The sequence below is a fragment of the Pistacia vera genome, unplaced genomic scaffold (assembly GCF_008641045.1).
Source record: "Pistacia vera cultivar Batoury unplaced genomic scaffold, PisVer_v2 Contig570, whole genome shotgun sequence".
Classification (NCBI taxonomy): Eukaryota; Viridiplantae; Streptophyta; class Magnoliopsida; order Sapindales; family Anacardiaceae; genus Pistacia; species Pistacia vera.
The window spans coordinates 1,503,035-1,520,381 of NW_022196413.1; the positions used below are offsets into that span (position 1 = coordinate 1,503,035).

Consider the following 17,347-nt stretch of genomic DNA (forward strand, 5'->3'; position numbering starts at 1 on the left):
TTATATTTATATTAATTATTACTTCAACCTTTGACTCCGTAAGTTTTTTTCCGGGGTCCACCCCTGCATGTATATATAACATGCGAGGGGAAAGAAAAAACAGAAAAGAAAGGCCATGACAAAGTTTATAGAAAAATAAGAGTTATGTTGATTGCACGAATCTCTTCAAGTTGCCAGTGTCATATTCCACGCTGCCAGTTAATGGAGTTTGGTTTAGTTTATATGACTTTGAATCCTCTTAATTAAATAGACACGTTTTGAGTGGAAGATGTTTGTAATTTGGTTTTGAGACTTGGATCTTTTAATCTCAATGGAAGGTCACGTATCTTTCTACTTTTGGCTTGCTCTATATGCAATTAAAGAGTGGTCCCTGTGACATCCTGGAAATATTTCAACTTGTTATATATAGCTATAAAATTTTATGATATGCAGGCTGTTTTATTATCACATTGCGAAAGCTCTAATAAATTTGAACTTGTTTTATACGAAATTAAAGTTGTGGTCTAACTATAGCCTCTTTGGCTTTTGGCTCCATTATACTGATTATGAAATTTCTCACATGCATGCAGGAAGAAAGTTGAATTGTAGTTGGAAAATTCTAGTTAGCTTGGAAGAAAGTTGAATTGTAGTGATGGGAAAATTCTAGTTAACTTGAAAGAAAGTTGAACTGTAGTTGGAAAAATTTTAAGCCAAGGTTTTATTTAAACGATACTGTGTGCCGTTCCAAGTCGTTGGAGACAATGGAATGGGATGTATCAAGATTGAATGGAAAGTTTAGCAGAAATCAAGCTGAAAAACTGGTTAAATATGCACATCATGTCTTGAGGAAGAGAAGAAAGAGATCAAGATTGAAACACCCAAACCCATTGTCAGGATATTGTGGATTTATCTTATATTCACTTCAAATAGCAGGGCTTAGAGGGTCTCCCTTAACTCATGACTTTATCATTAGAAACGAATTAAGAGTACCAATAGTTGTCGGATTGTCACTCCTGATTCCTTTCTAAGGATAAAGTTTTGAGTTCAAAAATCAAAATTGACGTAGAACGTCTAGCACATGAATTCCTAGATAGGGTCGAGTGTCAGAAGCCCAAACGCGGATAGACTAACTTTAAATAGCTGTAAGTTTTGATCCATGAAGAGTTATGGGGCCTATAATATATCAACAGAAAGCTCATTTCGAGTCCTACGATTTGGAAATAAGGTACCCTAGTTGGGGGATGTTTTTGAGCCCAAAATTCACCATTTTGGCATGTTTCGAGGTTGTTTTAGTTTTCTGCGTGTTTTTTTCCTATTTTATTTAGGATTTTCTTCTTTTAATTAATTTGGATTTTATTTCCTTGTTTATTGGAAGTGTTGTTAGAGTTGGTTATCACTCTATATAAACATTATTCTTTTTTTGATATGATTCAATAATTATTTAGATTTTACTTCAAACTTTATGATCTAAGTTTCTGTGATATATTAAAATTGGTTTATCGATTTTAAAGGTATAATCGAGTGATATCCTTGTTGTTGCGCTAACTTGCTGCGTCAAAAACCCTTTATTTGAGTTGATTGATGTCATCCCAATTAAACATCAATGTCACAGGACCTAGAAGTTTCATGGATGGCTCTTCTGGAGCAGTTTCATGTTCATGGAGTTGGTATGAGGTAACTGGACCAGGTAATTGGAACAAAGGGTACAAGCCAAAATTTTCCTTATTTTTAACAACATTTAAATCCTAGACTTACTTTAATGATTTCATAGATGTAAGCATTAACTCTTATTTATCTTAAATCCACAGATTTACCTCCTGGAAGAAACTTTTGAAAACACACTTAACATATGTATAAACCCAATGAACTAAGGCAAACATAAAGGATCCTTGAATAAAGAACTACTGTTTTCAATTGTCTGAACAAATATTTGATTAGAAGGTAAACTCTACGTACAAATAGATGTAAAACATGTCGTTGAATAGACTGGAGAAGGGGTCTAGTCGTCGTCTCTGAAGTCTTCTCTTAAAAGGGGAAAAATAATTCCCAATTCTCGTACATATATATTAATTATTTATGGCTATTCATTATTGATATATACACCAACTCTTCTTAAATAAAGAACGAAGAAAACCAGAGACCACATTACTACTCGGAACAACAATCGCCAACAAGAAGAATCAGACACCAAGCTTTAATGTTTTCAAAGTGTCCAACCCTTTTCATTGTTCTAATTTCCTTATTCATCTCTGTTGGAATATCAGAAAGCCAAAACTTGTTGAAAAGATGCTCTTCTTTCTCAGCTGAAAATACTTCTAATGTGTTAACATCCGCGGACAAAACTTTCACCTGTGGCTTTTGTAGTCTTGGTGAGAATGCTTACTGGTTCTCAATCTGGTTTACCGATTCAAAAGAGAGAACATTTGTTTGGACGGCTAACCGCGAGACACCAGTCAATGGAAAGGGCTCAAAAGTTTCTTTGCAAAAAAATGGAGTCATGGTGCTCGGGGATGATGATGGCACAGTCGCTTGGACGACTGACACCTCCTCTACTGGGGCTGCTAGAGCTGAGCTTTTGGACTCTGGAAATCTTGTTTTAGAGGATGCAGATGGTAACATTCTATGGAGAACCTTTGATTTTCCTACTGATACTTTGCTTCTTAACCAACCCTTCACTAAGAGCACAAAGCTGGTTTCTAGATTAGGCGATGGAACTTATGCTTCTGGGTATTTTATGCTGTATTTTAATGAAAGTACCTTCAGGTTGATGTATGATGGACCTGATATTTCAAGTATTTATTGGCCTAATTCTGATTATAACGTTTGGCAAAATGTAAGAACAACATATAACAGTAGTAAAATTACTATTTTAAATGAAACAGGCAGTTTATTATATAGTGACAAATGCCAATTCAGTGCTTTAGATATGGGGTTTGGGATCAAAGAAAGGCTGACACTAGATTATGACGGGAACCTAAGGCTTTATAGCCTCAACAATGTCACCGGACTCTGGATGGTTTCATGGATAGCTGTTCTGGAGCACTGTAAAGTTCATGGAATTTGAGGCACCAGAAAAGCCCAAGTGCCCCAGAACACCAGATAAGCCCAAGTGCTCATGCCCTCCAGTCTATGAGGTCACTGAACCGGCTAATTGGAACAAAGGCTGCACGCGCAGCACGCCTCAGTTCAATAGAACTTGTTCAAAGTAACAGCAAGTGAAATTCATCAAGGTTCTGCTAGTATATTTCTATGGATTTGATCTCAATTTCAGTATGACTACATCAATATTCTTGCATGAAATTATGCTTGGATGATTGCCAGTGTAAAGCATTTAGTTATAGGCTGATCGGCGAAGGAATATGTTACACATGAAGTGAGCTTTTCCATGCATGGATATAGTTCTCCAAATGTTCAAATCACCACCTATATATATAAAAGTGCCAGCTACTTTCAAAACATCGGAACCCACTAGTCCCAATCTCACTGGTCCTAATCATGTTAGCCATTTTAGGGAATCTAAAGTTACTGCTGGGGAGAAAGTGAGATGGACTAATTATCTTTACAGCTTCTGTATGCTCTTGGTGCAATTGAAGCTCTCTTCAGGTTGGTGGCTCCTTTTAAGATTAAGACATGTTGTACATTCTATAGTTGAAGATGGATATAGTGCACTATCAATTCATTTCAGGAAATTTAATTATCCCGTACTCAAGAAGGTAACAGAAAATTTCAAGAGGAGCTTGGCTGAGGAGCCTCTGGAGTTGTGTTCAAGGGCGTTTTAGCCGATGAAAGGGCGGTTGCCGTGAAGAGACTAGGAGATATCTGTCAAGGAGAAGAAGTATTTTGGGCTGAAGAGAGCACAATTGGAAAAGTCTATCACATGAACCTGGTGAGAGTGTGGGGATTCTGTTCAAAAGCCAGTCACAAACTCTTAGTCTATGAGTATATTGAAAATTTATCCCTGGACAAACACTTAATCTCATCAGAAAACTTTTGGATGGAAAGAGAAGTTTAAAGTTGCCCTGGGAACAGCTAAGGAATTGGCCTATCTTCACCACGAGTGTCTAGAATGGGTGATTCATTGTGATGTGAAACCTGAAAACATACTCCTGGACAGTGAATTTGAAATTTTGAACCCAAGATAGCAGATTTTGGGCTGGCCAAGTTGTCCAAGAGAAGCAAAAGAAATGGTCAAGTCTCCACGACTTGTGGAACCAAAGGTTACATGGCTCCAGAGTGGGCTATTAATCTTCCTAGCACTTCCACGGTCGATGTTTATAATTAAGGAGTGGTGATTCTTGAAATAGTGATAAGGATTTGGGTTTCGTATCCGAGTAATACTGTTTGTATAAACTATTTTGTATAAAATTTTTCATACAACCTTATGTGTCAAATGTGAGGTTCAATTTCTGACAAAGCCTACCTTATCAAACTACATTGTTTACGTAACAGAGCCAAAAGAGGGTAGAGTTTTAACACAATCATTGGAAACTGATAGAAAAAGCTGGTATAAATCATTTTTGCCAGTTTCCACATCTAACTCGGATGAGGAACAACGCATGGTGTATTCCTACAACACTGTGGTTAGTGGTTTTGCTGCAAAATTATCGCCAGAGGAAGTTAAAGAAATGGAAAAAAAACAGGGGTTTGTGGCAGCCCATGTTGAAAAGATATTGCCTTTGCACACAACGCATAGCCCTAACTTCTTGGGTTTGCAACAAAATATAGGATTTTGGAAGGAATCGAATTTTGGCAAAGGAGTGATTATTGGAGTTTTGGATACAGGAATAACTCCTGGTCACCCTTCATTCAACGATGTAGGAATGTCTCCACCACCACCAAAATGGAAAGGGAGATGCGATTTAGTTGGGGCGGCTTGTAATAACAAACAAATTGGGGCAAGAAATTTTGCAAATAAGAGCACACCTTTTGACGACGAGGGGAATGGAACCCACACGGCAAGCACAGCGGCAGGAAACTTTGTAAAAGGAGCTAATGCGTTTGGTCAGGCCAACGGTGAGGCAGCTGGTGTAGAGCCCTTAGCTCATTTGGCGACGTATAAAATTTGCAATGAAGCAGGTTGTCGTGAGAGCGACATTTTGGCTGCAATGGATGTTGCTATTGCCGATGGAGTTGACGTGATTTCGCTTTCAGTTGGTGGTGGTTCCACGGCTTTCTTTAATGACGCTATTTCATTGGATTCATTCAGGGCTATACAAAAGGGCATTTTTGTGAGCTGTTCAGCAGGAAATTCCGGACCAGCTCCCAAAACTTTGTCTAATGAAGCTCCATGGATTCTTACCGTAGGAGGAAGCAATTCTGATAGAAGCATAATCGCAACCGCAAAACTTGGAAACGGAAAAGAATATGATGGCGAAACCCTTTTCCAACCTAAAGACTTCCCTTTGACACAATTGCCTCTTGTTTATGCTGGTGCTATTGCTAATGGTAGTCATGGTGCAAACGAAGATCATTAAGAAATGGTAATGTTCAAGGCAAGGTAGTGATATGTGAGAGAGGTGGAGGTATAGGAAGAATTGAAAAAGGGAAAGAAGTCAAAGAGGCTGGTGGTGCTGCCATGATTGTCATGAATGACGAGGATGCTGGTTTTACTTCCTTTGCCGAAGCTCATGTACTCCCCAGCAGCACATGTGAGTTATACAGCAGGGATGAGTATTAAAGCCTATACAAACTCAACACCTTCACCAACAGCAACAATCTTGTTTAAAGGAACCATAATTGGTAAGAAATCTGCTCCAGAAGTTGCTGGTTTTTCTTCAAGAGGCCCCAACGTACAAAGCCCTGGAATCTTGAAACCGGACATTATTGGACCAGGTGTGAACATTTTAGCTGCTTGGCCGTTTTCTATAGAAAACATCACTAACACAAAATCAACATTTAACATGATTTCTGGAACCTCAATGGCTTGCCCTCATCTTAGTGGTGTCGCAGCGTTACTGAAAAGTAGCCATCCTGACTGGTCACCAGCAGCCATAAAATCTGCCATCATGACCACTGCTGAGATATTAAATCGTGAAAACAAGCCAATTGTTGACGAAAAGCTTATACAAGCTAACGCCTTTTATGATTGGTGCAGGCCAGGTTAACCCATCAAAAGCAAATGATCCAGGACTAGTTTATGACATCCAACCAAATGATTACATTCCTTATTTATGTGGCTTGAATTATGATGACAGACAGGTAGCAACCATTGCAAATCGTGATGTACAATGCTCAAAAGTTAAAAAGAATAACTGAACCACAGTTGAATTATCCTTCTTTCTCTATCATCATGAAGACCGATGCTCCTCAGACATACACTAGAACAGTCATAAATGTTGGTAAACCTGGATCATCCTATCGCGCTCAAATTCTTCCAAGCATAATTGTGAAACCTACGTTGTTGACCTTCAGGAACACCAACGAGAACGCTACGTACTCTATCACATTTTCCAAAACCAATCGAACTGTTGGAGAATTTTCGGAAGGAAATTTGAGTTGGATTTCAACTGACCATGTCGTTCGAAGCCCAATAATTGTCTCCTTTTGAAACAAAAGCAAGAATAGATGCTACGTTATATAACTTGTGCTACTAAATAGGTGCACATCAAAGTTAATTTTACATCTATTAATTGCATTTTTGTAAGGAATATCCATTCCACTTTAAAGGCTTGACATTTACAAGAACCTTGATTATATGTTCTTGATACTTCCGCTTTATTGTAATGCAGTATTCTAATTACACAAATCATGCCCTTGTCTACACTTATCAGTAGTGTTACTAAAAATTAGAATATGTTATTGTTGATAATGTTTTCACAATTCCAACAAAGAAGCATCTCGTTGTATCCTTACACAGAGAATATCAATCAAAGAGACCAAAACGATTGTTAAAAAATAATAATAATAATTGTTTGGTGTGGGAGGCGAATAATCCAATCACATGTTTTGATGCGAGTTCAATGATTAAGGCTTAAGGACTGTTACATCATGGGTAATCTAGATGGTTAGGGCGAACTGAGAATATTGTGTGATAGGCACACAGTCTAAAATTTGATTGCTTATCTGAATATTTACGATTTAAGTGGGGGTCATGAAAATAGGTTGATGTACTACTCTCTCAGGTCGAGATGTACGTAAGCTGACCCGAACACTTTGGTTACCACAAAAAAAAAAAAAAAATAAATAAATAAAAGAAGCTTAGGGGCTGTTTGTTTTTTTATCTTAACTGGGAATGTTACTAATTTTAGTAGATGAAGATGTTTAAGGATTGTTTGTTTTTTAACTTAAAAGTAAAAAGGTAAAATATTTGACTCTTATCTAAATACAAAAACATCTTAATCAATAATATTTTTCTTTTGTCAACAATACCCCTATTAAATATATATAATTCTAATTTTAGCAAAACCCTTATATATTATTTATTTTTTGTCTTCTTTTATTTAATTTATTTTTAGATATTAAATTAAACATCTTTTGTTTGTAGGATGCAATGCGACCGTTGGGGTCAGTATAGTACTGTCGTAAAGCTTCATATTTGGGAAGGAAAATTTCTTAGGCATCTCTGCGAGGGTGATTGCATCAACAAAAGGAGGTTCAACGTAACTTTTGTGGGAGGCTCTTTTTGATTGGGGTAGGTACTCCAGGGATCCGCTGGATGATCGTCCCCAATTCTGCGAGCTTCTTCGCCATAGCTTGTTATAAAGGAGTCCCAATCTTAGAGAACAGACCAGCACTGACAATTACGAACTGCGAAGTATTCTAACTCGAGGCGACAGGTTGAGTCGAGCTGATTGTATTGGACCACTGGTGAGGAATTGATCTTGTCGATTGGAATGCTGTGAATAGAGTTGAATGAGTGATTGGAGTCGTCGTTGTGTAGAGCGCAATAGATCCTATTGACCAAGCAAGGAATTCCAAGTTGAAGTCTTCTACAGAGGTCGTGGGCTTATGTACCAAACTATCAGTGATTATCAATTGGGCAGGCTGAGGTTGGCTTGACGATCCTCCATACTTAGGGGTCGCAAGCAATTGGGTTGGATTGATCGAGATGCAGAGTCTAGCGTCCTGTTGCTGACTCAGTGTGAAATCGAGGGAATGAAACTTATGGATTAAGATTGATTGATCTTTGCCACTGTGCCTCTTTCCTGTACCAATTGATGTTGCGGTAGTGCCTAATATGAGTTTGCTCCTACCCCAGACAGGTTCGAGGTTCCTATCGATCAATTATAGAGGTTTCAACCATGGTTGTTAGTATCCTACGATACCCGATACGTATCATACGATACGATTCGATACAGGTCGCCAATGATACATATCAGAGAGTGTATCCTAAACCTTTTATTACATTGATATATATCCTACGATACGATACGTATCCGTTCGTATTCTTAAAAATATCAATATAAATCGATACGACTTTATTAATTTGGACTAAAGGCCCAAAAAGAATTTCGGGTCGGAATCGGGTCACACAACCCGATTTATTAAAACTTGTCCAAATTTACCCATTTTGCATGAAGAGGGTGAAGAGGAATATGTGCTGCCCATTTTGCATGATAATAATAATATAAGTGAGGATATAGATATTGACATTGATCTTAAAAATGATATGAATAATTGAGAGAAAATAATATAGATTCTTAATTTTGTAATTAATTTTGATTATGTAACACCATAATTTAAAGCCAATGATACCACAAAATTCTTTACTTAATCTTGGGGATGATATTAATTTTTAGAAAATTTTTATTATTTTATTTATTAATTTATTAATTTATTAATTTTTTTTGAAAAAAAAGTATCCTACGATACGATACAATACGCGATACACGATTCAAAAAATTTGGTTTTCAATACGCGATACAATATACGATTTGATAACCCTGGTTTCAACCACTGAACTTGCTTATGCTCCCCTTTGAACATCGTCGAATGTGGGCCTTGCAATGACCAAATCTGGCTACCGTAAGGCCCCCACATGGCGACCAAGCAATAAGTGATTAAAAAATCATTCAATATTCCCCAATCCCTAATTCGTAAACCTTAAATTGTAATTTGAAACATAAAATTACAAAGAGCCCCTATTTTTTGCTAAAATTTCAGTTAAGTCTTGATTCTTAAACCGGTTCCAACCCGGGTACCCGGATCTCGGTTCTGGCTTTGATTCTTGGGTGAGTTCCGGTTCCTTGAACTGGTGGAAATGGTACTGATANTGTCACGACCAGCCTGCTTGCCCAAGCATGCTGCACGTTGCTTACTGATTAAGTATACTTCAGGGTGAAGCAAACTTAAGAGCTAAGTTAACTTAGGAGCTAAGTTAACGACTCAGCAGCTAGGTTCGACGACTAAGCACCTTCGTTTCCAAGGTTGCTCCAATACTCGACACCCACGAGCTTCGTTTCCAAGGCTGCACCAATGCCCGACACCCAGGGTTTTCTTAATCCTGAAGCATGTAGCTTAGTCATAGTTAATTTGAGGTGCTTGAGCCTATAAATAGGCAACTCCACCATGTAAATCATATAACTTGAATTCCATCAAATACAGAGTTTAGATTTTCTCTATATTGCTCTCTCGTTTATATACTTTGAGCCTGTGAGCGTTAGGCTGCTTAACTCATTTCCGACGAGTTAAGGCCGCACGAACTTAGCAAAGAAGTTAAGTGCGTGACATTATGCTCACCTAGCAATTTACAAAGTATGCTTTGGAGGTAAAGAAGACTGTGTTGAAAGCGATATACTTGCAGGGATTGATGCAGCTATTGAAGACGGCGTTGATGTGCTCTCACTCTCCATGGGTGGAGATTCAGTACCATTTGCCGATGACTCCATTGTAGTTGGCTCATTTGCAGCAATTCAGAAGGGAATATTTGTAAGCTGTTCTGCTGGAAATTTTGGCCCTTCCAACAGCACACTTTCTAATGAAGCTCCATGGATTCTAACAGTTGGAGCAAGCACCGTAGATAGGAGCATAGTAGCCACAGCAAAGCTTGGGAATGGAGAAGAACTTGATGGTGAATCTATTTTCTAGCCCAAGGAGTTCTCCTCTACGCTATTGCCTCTCGTTTATGCTGGTGTAGATGGTAACCTGGAGTCTGCAGTATGTGCAAACGGATCTCTGAATGCTGTCGATGTCAAAGGTAAGGTAGTCTTGTGTGAAAGGGGTGGGGGTATTGAAAGAATTGCTAAAGGGGAAGAAGTGAAAAATGCTGGTGGTGCTGCCATGATTCTCATGAATGATGAACCAAATGCCTTCAGCACTGAAGTTGATGCCCATGTTCTGCCCGCAACACACGTTAGCCATGCTGCCGGGCTTAAGATCAAATCCTACATCAATTCAACGGCAACACCCATGGCAACAATCCTATTTGAAGGAACAGTCCTAGGAGATCCCCAATCCCCTGCTGTTGCTTCCTTCTCCTCAAGAGGTCTCAACTTGGCCAGCCCCGGTATTCTTAAACCAGATATTATCAAAGAGAGCTTAAACGGCAGTTTTACCCGGAGAATGCCGAGGATGAGGCAAGAGCTCGCTTGCGACGGATCAAGCAAACAGGGACGATCCATGATTATATCAGGGACTTCACTGACTTGATACTAGAGATCCCGGAGATGTCCGACAAGGACTCACTCTTCAATTTCATGGATGGGTTGCAAACATGGGTGAAAACAGAGCTAAGGCGTCGGGGAGTGCAAGATCTTGCCACAGCCATAGCAGTTGCTAAAAGTTTGATTGATTACAGCACCCAAAAAGAATCCAGCAGCAAATCCAAAGATAAGAGGAGCGGCTTTGTTAAAGGTGTGGGATACAGGGGGCAATCGAAAGAAAGCAACCGAGACACCCGCCAAGACTACTCCTCATCCAAAGGCAAAGACAAGGGCAAACGTTGGGACAAGGGCTCTAACAAACCCCGCAACAATTGCTTAATTTGCAATGGGCCTCATTGGGTGAAAGACTGTCCGGAGAAGAAAGCTCTTACTTCCCTCATAGCCAAGCTTTTCTTCCGCAACATCATTAAGTTATAGGGCATTCCGACAAGCATAGTCAGTGATCGAGATCCTCGGTTCACCGGGAGATTTTGGACAGAGTTATTCAAGATGCTAGGATCAAACCTAGACTTCTCGACAAGCTTTCATCCCCAAACTGATTGTCAGACCGAGCGCGTCAATGCACTGTTAGAGCTGTATTTGCAGCACTATGTGAGCGCTAGCCAGCGGGATTGGGCAAAGCTTCTTGACATGGCCCAATTCTCATTTAACTTGCAGCGGAGCGAGGCAACCAACAAAAGTCCTTTTGAGATCATCATGGGACGACAACCAAACACACCTCTTTCACTAGCCACACGCTATGATGGGAAGAGCCCTGCAGCCTTCAGGTTAGCCAAGTCTTGGCACGAACAAACCGAACTTGCTCGTGCAGCCCTACACAAGGCAGCAAAGAGAATGAAGAAATGGGCTGACAAGAAGAGAAGGCATGTTGAGTTCCAAGAAGGTGATCTTGTTCTTGTAAAGCTTCTGCCCCAGCAGTTCAAGACCTTAAGGAAAGTGCACAAAGGCCTCGTGCGCAAATATGAAGGGCCCTTTCAAGTGATTCAACGCATCGGCAAAGTTTCGTATCGACTCCAACTCCCTCCGAAACTGAAGATACACCCGGTATTTCATGTAAGCTTGCTGAAGCCATTCCATGAAGACCCGGAGGAGCCATCCCGAGGAGTCTCAAAACGAGCCCCAACGGCCGTTGTAACATCATTTGATAAGGAAATCGAGGAAATACTTGCCGACAGAGTCGTTCGCCGATGTGGTGTGCCAAACTATCGGGAATACTTCATAAAATGGAAGGGACTTCCTGATACCGAAGCCAGTTGGGAGACTGAAAACTCATTGTGGCAATTCCAAGATTCAGTCCTGCGCTATAAAGACAATGCGACGAGGGCGTCGCAGCATTAGGTGCGGGAGAATGTCACGACCAGCCTGCTTGCCCAAGCATGCTGCACGTTGCTTACTGATTAAGTATACTTCAGGGTGAAGCAAACTTAAGAGCTAAGTTAACTTAGGAGCTAAGTTAACGACTCAGCAGCTAGGTTCGACGACTAAGCACCTTCGTTTCCAAGGTTGCTCCAATACTCGACACCCACGAGCTTCGTTTCCAAGGCTGCACCAATGCCCGACACCCAGGGTTTTCTTAATGCTGAAGCATGTAGCTTAGTCATAGTTAATTTGAGGTGCTTGAGCCTATAAATAGGCAACTCCACCATGTAAATCATATAACTTGAATTCATCAAATACAGAGTTTAGATTTTCTCTATATCTCTCTCGTTTATATACTTTGAGCCTGTGAGCGTTAGCTGCTTAACTCATTCCGACGAGTTAAGGCCGCACAACTTAGCAAAGAAGTTAAGTGCGTGACTTATGCTCACCTAGCAATTTACAAAGTATGCTTTGGAGGTAAAGAAGACTGTGTTGATAGCGATATACTTGCAGGGATTGATGCAGCTATTGAAGACGGCGTTGATGTGCTCTCACTCTCCATAGGTGGAGATTCAGTACCATTTGCTGATGACTCCATTGCAGTTGGCTCATTTGCAGCAATTCGGAAGGGAATATTTGTAAGCTGTTCTGCTGGAAATTTTGGCCCTTCCAACAGCACACTTTCTAATGAAGCTCCATGGATTCTAACAGTTGGAGCAAGCACCGTAGATAGAAGCGTAGTAGCCACAGCACAGCTTGGGAATGGAGAAGAACTGGATGGTGAATCTCTTTTCCAGCCCAAGTCGTTCTCCTCTACGCTATTGCCTCTCGTTTATGCTGGTGTAGATGGTAAACTGGAGTCTGCAGTATGTGCAAACGGATCTCTGAATGCTGTCGATGTCAAAGGTAAGGTAGTCTTGTGTGAAAGGGGTGGGGGTATTGCAAGAATTGCTAAAGGGGAAGAAGTGAAAAATGCTGGTGGCGCTGCCATGATTCTCATGAATGATGAACCAAATGCCTTCAGCACTGATGTTGATGCCCATGTTCTGCCTGCAACACACGTTAGCCATGCTGCCGGGCTTAAGATCAAATCCTATATTAATTCAACGGCAACACCCATGGCAACAATCCTATTTGAAGGAACAGTCCTAGGAGATCCCCAATCTACTGCTGTTGCTTCCTTCTCCTCAAGAGGTCCCAACTTGGCCAGCCCCGGTATTCTTAAACCAGATATTATCGGTCCTGGCGTGAGCATTCTAGCTGCATGGCCCTTCCCTCTCGACGACAATAAAAATTTAAAATTTACTTTCAACATGATGTCAGGCACATCAATGTCATGTCCTCATCTTAGTGGTATTGCAGCCTTGCTCAAGAGCTCTCATCCTTACTGGTCGCCAGCTGCCATTAAATCTGCCATAATGACCACTGCTTATCTCCGAAACATTGAAGGTAAACCCATTGTCGATGAAACACTTGAGCCTGCAGATATCTTTGGAATTGGTGCTGGACATGTTAATCCATCGAGGGCAAACAACCCAGGATTAGTCTATGATATTCAACCAGATGATTATATTCCTTACTTGTGCGGTCTGGGCTATAGCGATGAGGAAGTAAGCTATATTGTGCATAGAACAGTTAACTGTTCAAATATTCCAAGCATAACTGAGGGGCAGCTAAACTACCCTTCATTTTCTGTTACACTGGGATCGACTCAGACCTTCACAAGGACAGTGACAAATGTTGGTCAAGAAAATTAATCCTATTTTGTCACGGTTTTTCCACCAAAAGGTGTTTATGTAAGTGTGAAACCCAGCAGACTTTATTTCTCAAATGTGAACCAAAAGGCAACTTACTCAGTGACATTCAGTCATATTGGATCAGGTTACAAAGTTGGTGAATATGCTCAAGGATATATAAAATGGGTTTCTGCTAAGTACTTTGTAAGAAGTCCAATCTCTGTGAGATTTGAATAAAGAACAGATGCTACTAGGCTCAACAAGGAAGAAATGAGTTGTACTGTCATAGAATCAAAAACTGCCGGTAAGATATTGTGATTGTACAACAGTACCATCTCGTTTCTTCAAGTACCCTTCAACAATGTAGTAATTGTTTCAAAATTGAAGATTTTATATATATATCGTTTTCCAAATAAACAAGAGTGGTGGCCTAGAGAGAATTTCTCAGTGCCCCAGGCAGAGTTAATATTTATGCAATGATATCAGAAAGAAAATTAACACCGTCGTCATTTTCACTTCAGTTTCTTGTTGAAAGCAAAACTAACCCAAGTTAGCATACCCCTAGGAAACCCCCCACTGCTAGACTAAAATGTGGTGGTCTGGTCCTAGTAAAAACGCAAAACTAATGAAGCAACTCCACTTCTGTGGAAAAACTTGTAGCCCCTCCAATCAAGATGATGCACACAGTACAGAGAACAACTATAACTACAGTGAACATAAACCTTGCCCCAAAGAGGAAACCTGTTAGATGGGTCATTAACCTCTTTGTATGCAATAGCTTGGCAATCAGATTCCACTCACATACAGCAATCAGGAACTAGTAATTTGCAAAACAATGTTAAAAATTAAAGATTTGGTTGATGTCAAGCCATCATAAGTTTCAGATCCCCTACACCCCTACAGGCCTATACCAGGATGATAAGAATGGATATGCAGAACAACACGAGAAAAGTCAATGTTAGATGCAATAACTAAAATCAGAAGTGATACCATATGACCTGCAACACAGTATTCAGTGAGCACAAACAACACATGAGACTATACCCTAACCAAAGTAGGGAAAGACAAGCTTCAAAACTTAATCAAAAGCCTCTAATGCATTTTTTTATTGACGTATATGTGATGAATGAAACATCTGCCCGTATTCAGGAACTATAATAATGAAATTCAGAAAAACTGTGATCAATTACTTCAAAAATAAAAATGATGACAGGTAAAAGATAATTCTGATACAGAATATTAACAGTTCTGATGCATCTGATCTTCTCGATGATTCAGACATAAACCCTCTCTCCAAGTGTAGAAGAGCAACCTCCTAGATGTAAAATTCAGTCCCTCCACAATTTTATGGATAACTATTTCATCCCAAAGTCTCCACAAACATGAATATGTTAGTGCATCAACCAAAGCCAGGAGGCACATCAGGGTCCTCATCACTACCTCACAGGGCTGCTTGTGCTCCATATCCATTGAAAATCCAGGTGGCTCCAGCACATCTCGAGAGTATGGTTCTCTTCCTTCTGTTGTTCTACTGGTTCTTTATCATAAGGCATAGGCAGCTGCTGCCTCTTGGAGCTGCTTCTCTTGATCATTATGTTTAGATAGAAACCGGGGTGCTTTTGGCTCATATCAATGTCTCATCAACAGTACATGCTGAGGCCTTGACAGGACAATTATTGTCAGGTTCCTTTTGAACTGCATGTCTGACTTGATATTCACCCACCTTAACCCACCAGGATTCACTAATTTATCGTATACAGATTGTACTGTTTCTTCAATTTCACTTTTCATGCCATCCTTCGATCTAATTATTTCCCACACACCATCAGAAATTTGGCTCATTACTTTGGACCTAGTAATTTATCAGTCCAGATATGATTAGCATTTTTTAATTAAAATCAAGGTCATCAAAAGCTTGAAGAAGCAGAAAACTTACCCAACCTCTTCATGTATGGAATCAGAAAGTTGTCTAGGTTTCAAATTTGCAGCACCTGCAGAATTAAGGGCTGCCGATTGCTTCACAACAGAAATAATGTTGTTGCGCAATTCTTCCTGCAGATATTGCATCTTCAGGGTCTCCACACATATATTTGGTTAAACAAACACTCAACAATGCAATTTAAAAAAATAAATAAATAATTTAAATTTTTCCATTCTGTGAATTACAGTCATATGCTATGAAATAAATAAGACACACAGATAGGGTTGGTGTTTTCAAATTTAGAAGAGCTGCTTAATTGCTCTATGATCTCTAAAATTCCAAAATTTCTAAACAAATGCATGTATATAATTAAAATATTTAGTATCACTCCACAAAAATTTTAAACAGACCTGAATAAACAGTTTCAGCATGCCAAACAGTTAAATATCAGCCAACTCATTGTTTCTGGTGGAATCATAGGACACCAAGCAACAAAGAAAAAAGACCAACACTCACTACCTATAATTGAAAAAGCGCTGAAAGCATTCAGTTGATCCATAATTTTCCATAACAAAGTAAGAATGCAATCATCATATAATCCTCTAAGATGCCTGTTTTATTTTTTTTTATTTGATTTTTTTCTAGAAAAAAACCATGGGCTGGATTTAATTTTCTATTAAAGATTGAATTTTTGAAACTTCAAACAGTTAAAGGGTTTGCTTAAAATTAAACGGAGATGCTTTCTAATCTATGAGATATATACTAGAAATTAAAAAACTAAACCACTAAGTACAACTCAAAAAACCAATATACATGTCATTTAATTACAAATCAATCTTTCATATTGCTCAATAACTAGAATCAATAAACAAATAAGCCAAAAATTCGGAGCGTTTTAACCAATCTTCAATAAAAAAAAACTTGAAACAAAGTTATTGTCAAAATCGTTCATCCCACATAGGTCGAAGAAATTTTAAAAAGAAAGTTGTATCTAATCTAAATTGTCAAAAATTTGTGTGAAAACAAACAATAAAATAACCTTGAAAGTATTTCAAGGTGATTATCAGAATCATGAAATAGGAATGAAATGAAAAACCAGAGGATGTGTTGTGAGTGAGTTTTGGAGAAAAAGACTAACGTTGTCCTTGAGCTTGCGAATGATCTTAAGACGAGCCTGTCGAAGTCTCCATCGCTTTGAGTTTTGCAATAACTTCGTCTTTGCTAAACTTATTTTTATGTTTCCAGAGCTTTTCTTCTCCATGGACTTTCTAATTTGTCCTGCCAAATGCCAATATGTTTATGTTTTTTAACTTTGAAGCAAGCAGGGAGAGACTGCGCGCATTTTTTTTTTTTTTTTTTTTTTTTTTAAAAGAAAAGCTTTCAAAGAAAATCGATATGAGCTAAAGACTACAGGATTTAATTTTTACCAATATATATTAAGGTAAAATAATATCTTCAATAAGAAATACTTTTTACTTGAAAAAGTTTGTGAATAAACTTTAACAATTCGTGGCTGGGAATATATTAATACTTCTAAGCTTGGTGTTGTGATTTTTATTATTACAGTTATTATGGAAAAATTATTATTATTTATTATCTAGTATTTGATATAATTAAAATAATATCCAAATAATGTATCATTCCCTATATGAATGCATATAAATGCCTAGTTGAGGGAAGAAGTGTTTTATAAACATTGATGATGAAACTAATAGAATTTTGAGATGGTTAAATAAATGTATGTTTTACAC

At 38.9% G+C, this 17,347-nt stretch overlaps 2 protein-coding genes and 1 pseudogene across 2 annotated transcripts; 2 read left to right on the forward strand and 1 right to left on the reverse strand.

Annotated features, from left to right (window-relative positions):
• The first annotated feature begins 1,605 nt into the window (after positions 1–1,605).
• Positions 1,606–10,566, forward strand: LOC116108944 (annotated as a pseudogene).
• Positions 10,567–11,069: 503 nt separating this feature from the next.
• Positions 11,070–14,034, forward strand: LOC116108945 (subtilisin-like protease SBT1.2). Its single transcript, XM_031395178.1, has 2 exons — positions 11,070–11,873; positions 12,317–14,034. The coding sequence occupies exons 1-2, from the start codon at positions 11,070–11,072 to the stop codon at positions 13,694–13,696; spliced, it is 2,184 nt and encodes a 727-aa protein (XP_031251038.1). The 3' UTR covers positions 13,697–14,034.
• Positions 14,035–15,304: 1,270 nt separating this feature from the next.
• Positions 15,305–16,878, reverse strand: LOC116108946. Its single transcript, XM_031395179.1, has 3 exons — positions 16,735–16,878; positions 15,612–15,727; positions 15,305–15,527 (listed from the first exon to the last, which is right to left on the reverse strand). Exons 1-3 carry the CDS (start codon positions 16,855–16,857, stop codon positions 15,305–15,307), a joined length of 462 nt encoding a protein of 153 aa, XP_031251039.1. The 5' UTR covers positions 16,858–16,878.
• Between the last annotated feature and the right edge of the window lie 469 nt (positions 16,879–17,347).

Excerpts from the sequence above, each read along its gene's own strand:
- LOC116108945 (XM_031395178.1), top strand. The coding sequence starts at position 11,070 with ATGCTAGGATCAAACCTAGACTTCTCGACAAGCTTTCATCCCCAAACT. Across the intron at positions 11,874-12,316 it reads TGTGGCAATTCCAAGATTCA|CTGCTTAACTCATTCCGACG; the intron begins GTCCTGCGCTAT and ends TGTGAGCGTTAG.
- LOC116108946 (XM_031395179.1), bottom strand. The coding sequence starts at position 16,857 with ATGGAGAAGAAAAGCTCTGGAAACATAAAAATAAGTTTAGCAAAGACG. Across the intron at positions 15,728-16,734 it reads TTCGCAAGCTCAAGGACAAC|GAAGAATTGCGCAACAACAT; the intron begins GTTAGTCTTTTT and ends CAATATCTGCAG. Across the intron at positions 15,528-15,611 it reads TCCATACATGAAGAGGTTGG|GTCCAAAGTAATGAGCCAAA; the intron begins GTAAGTTTTCTG and ends ATAAATTACTAG.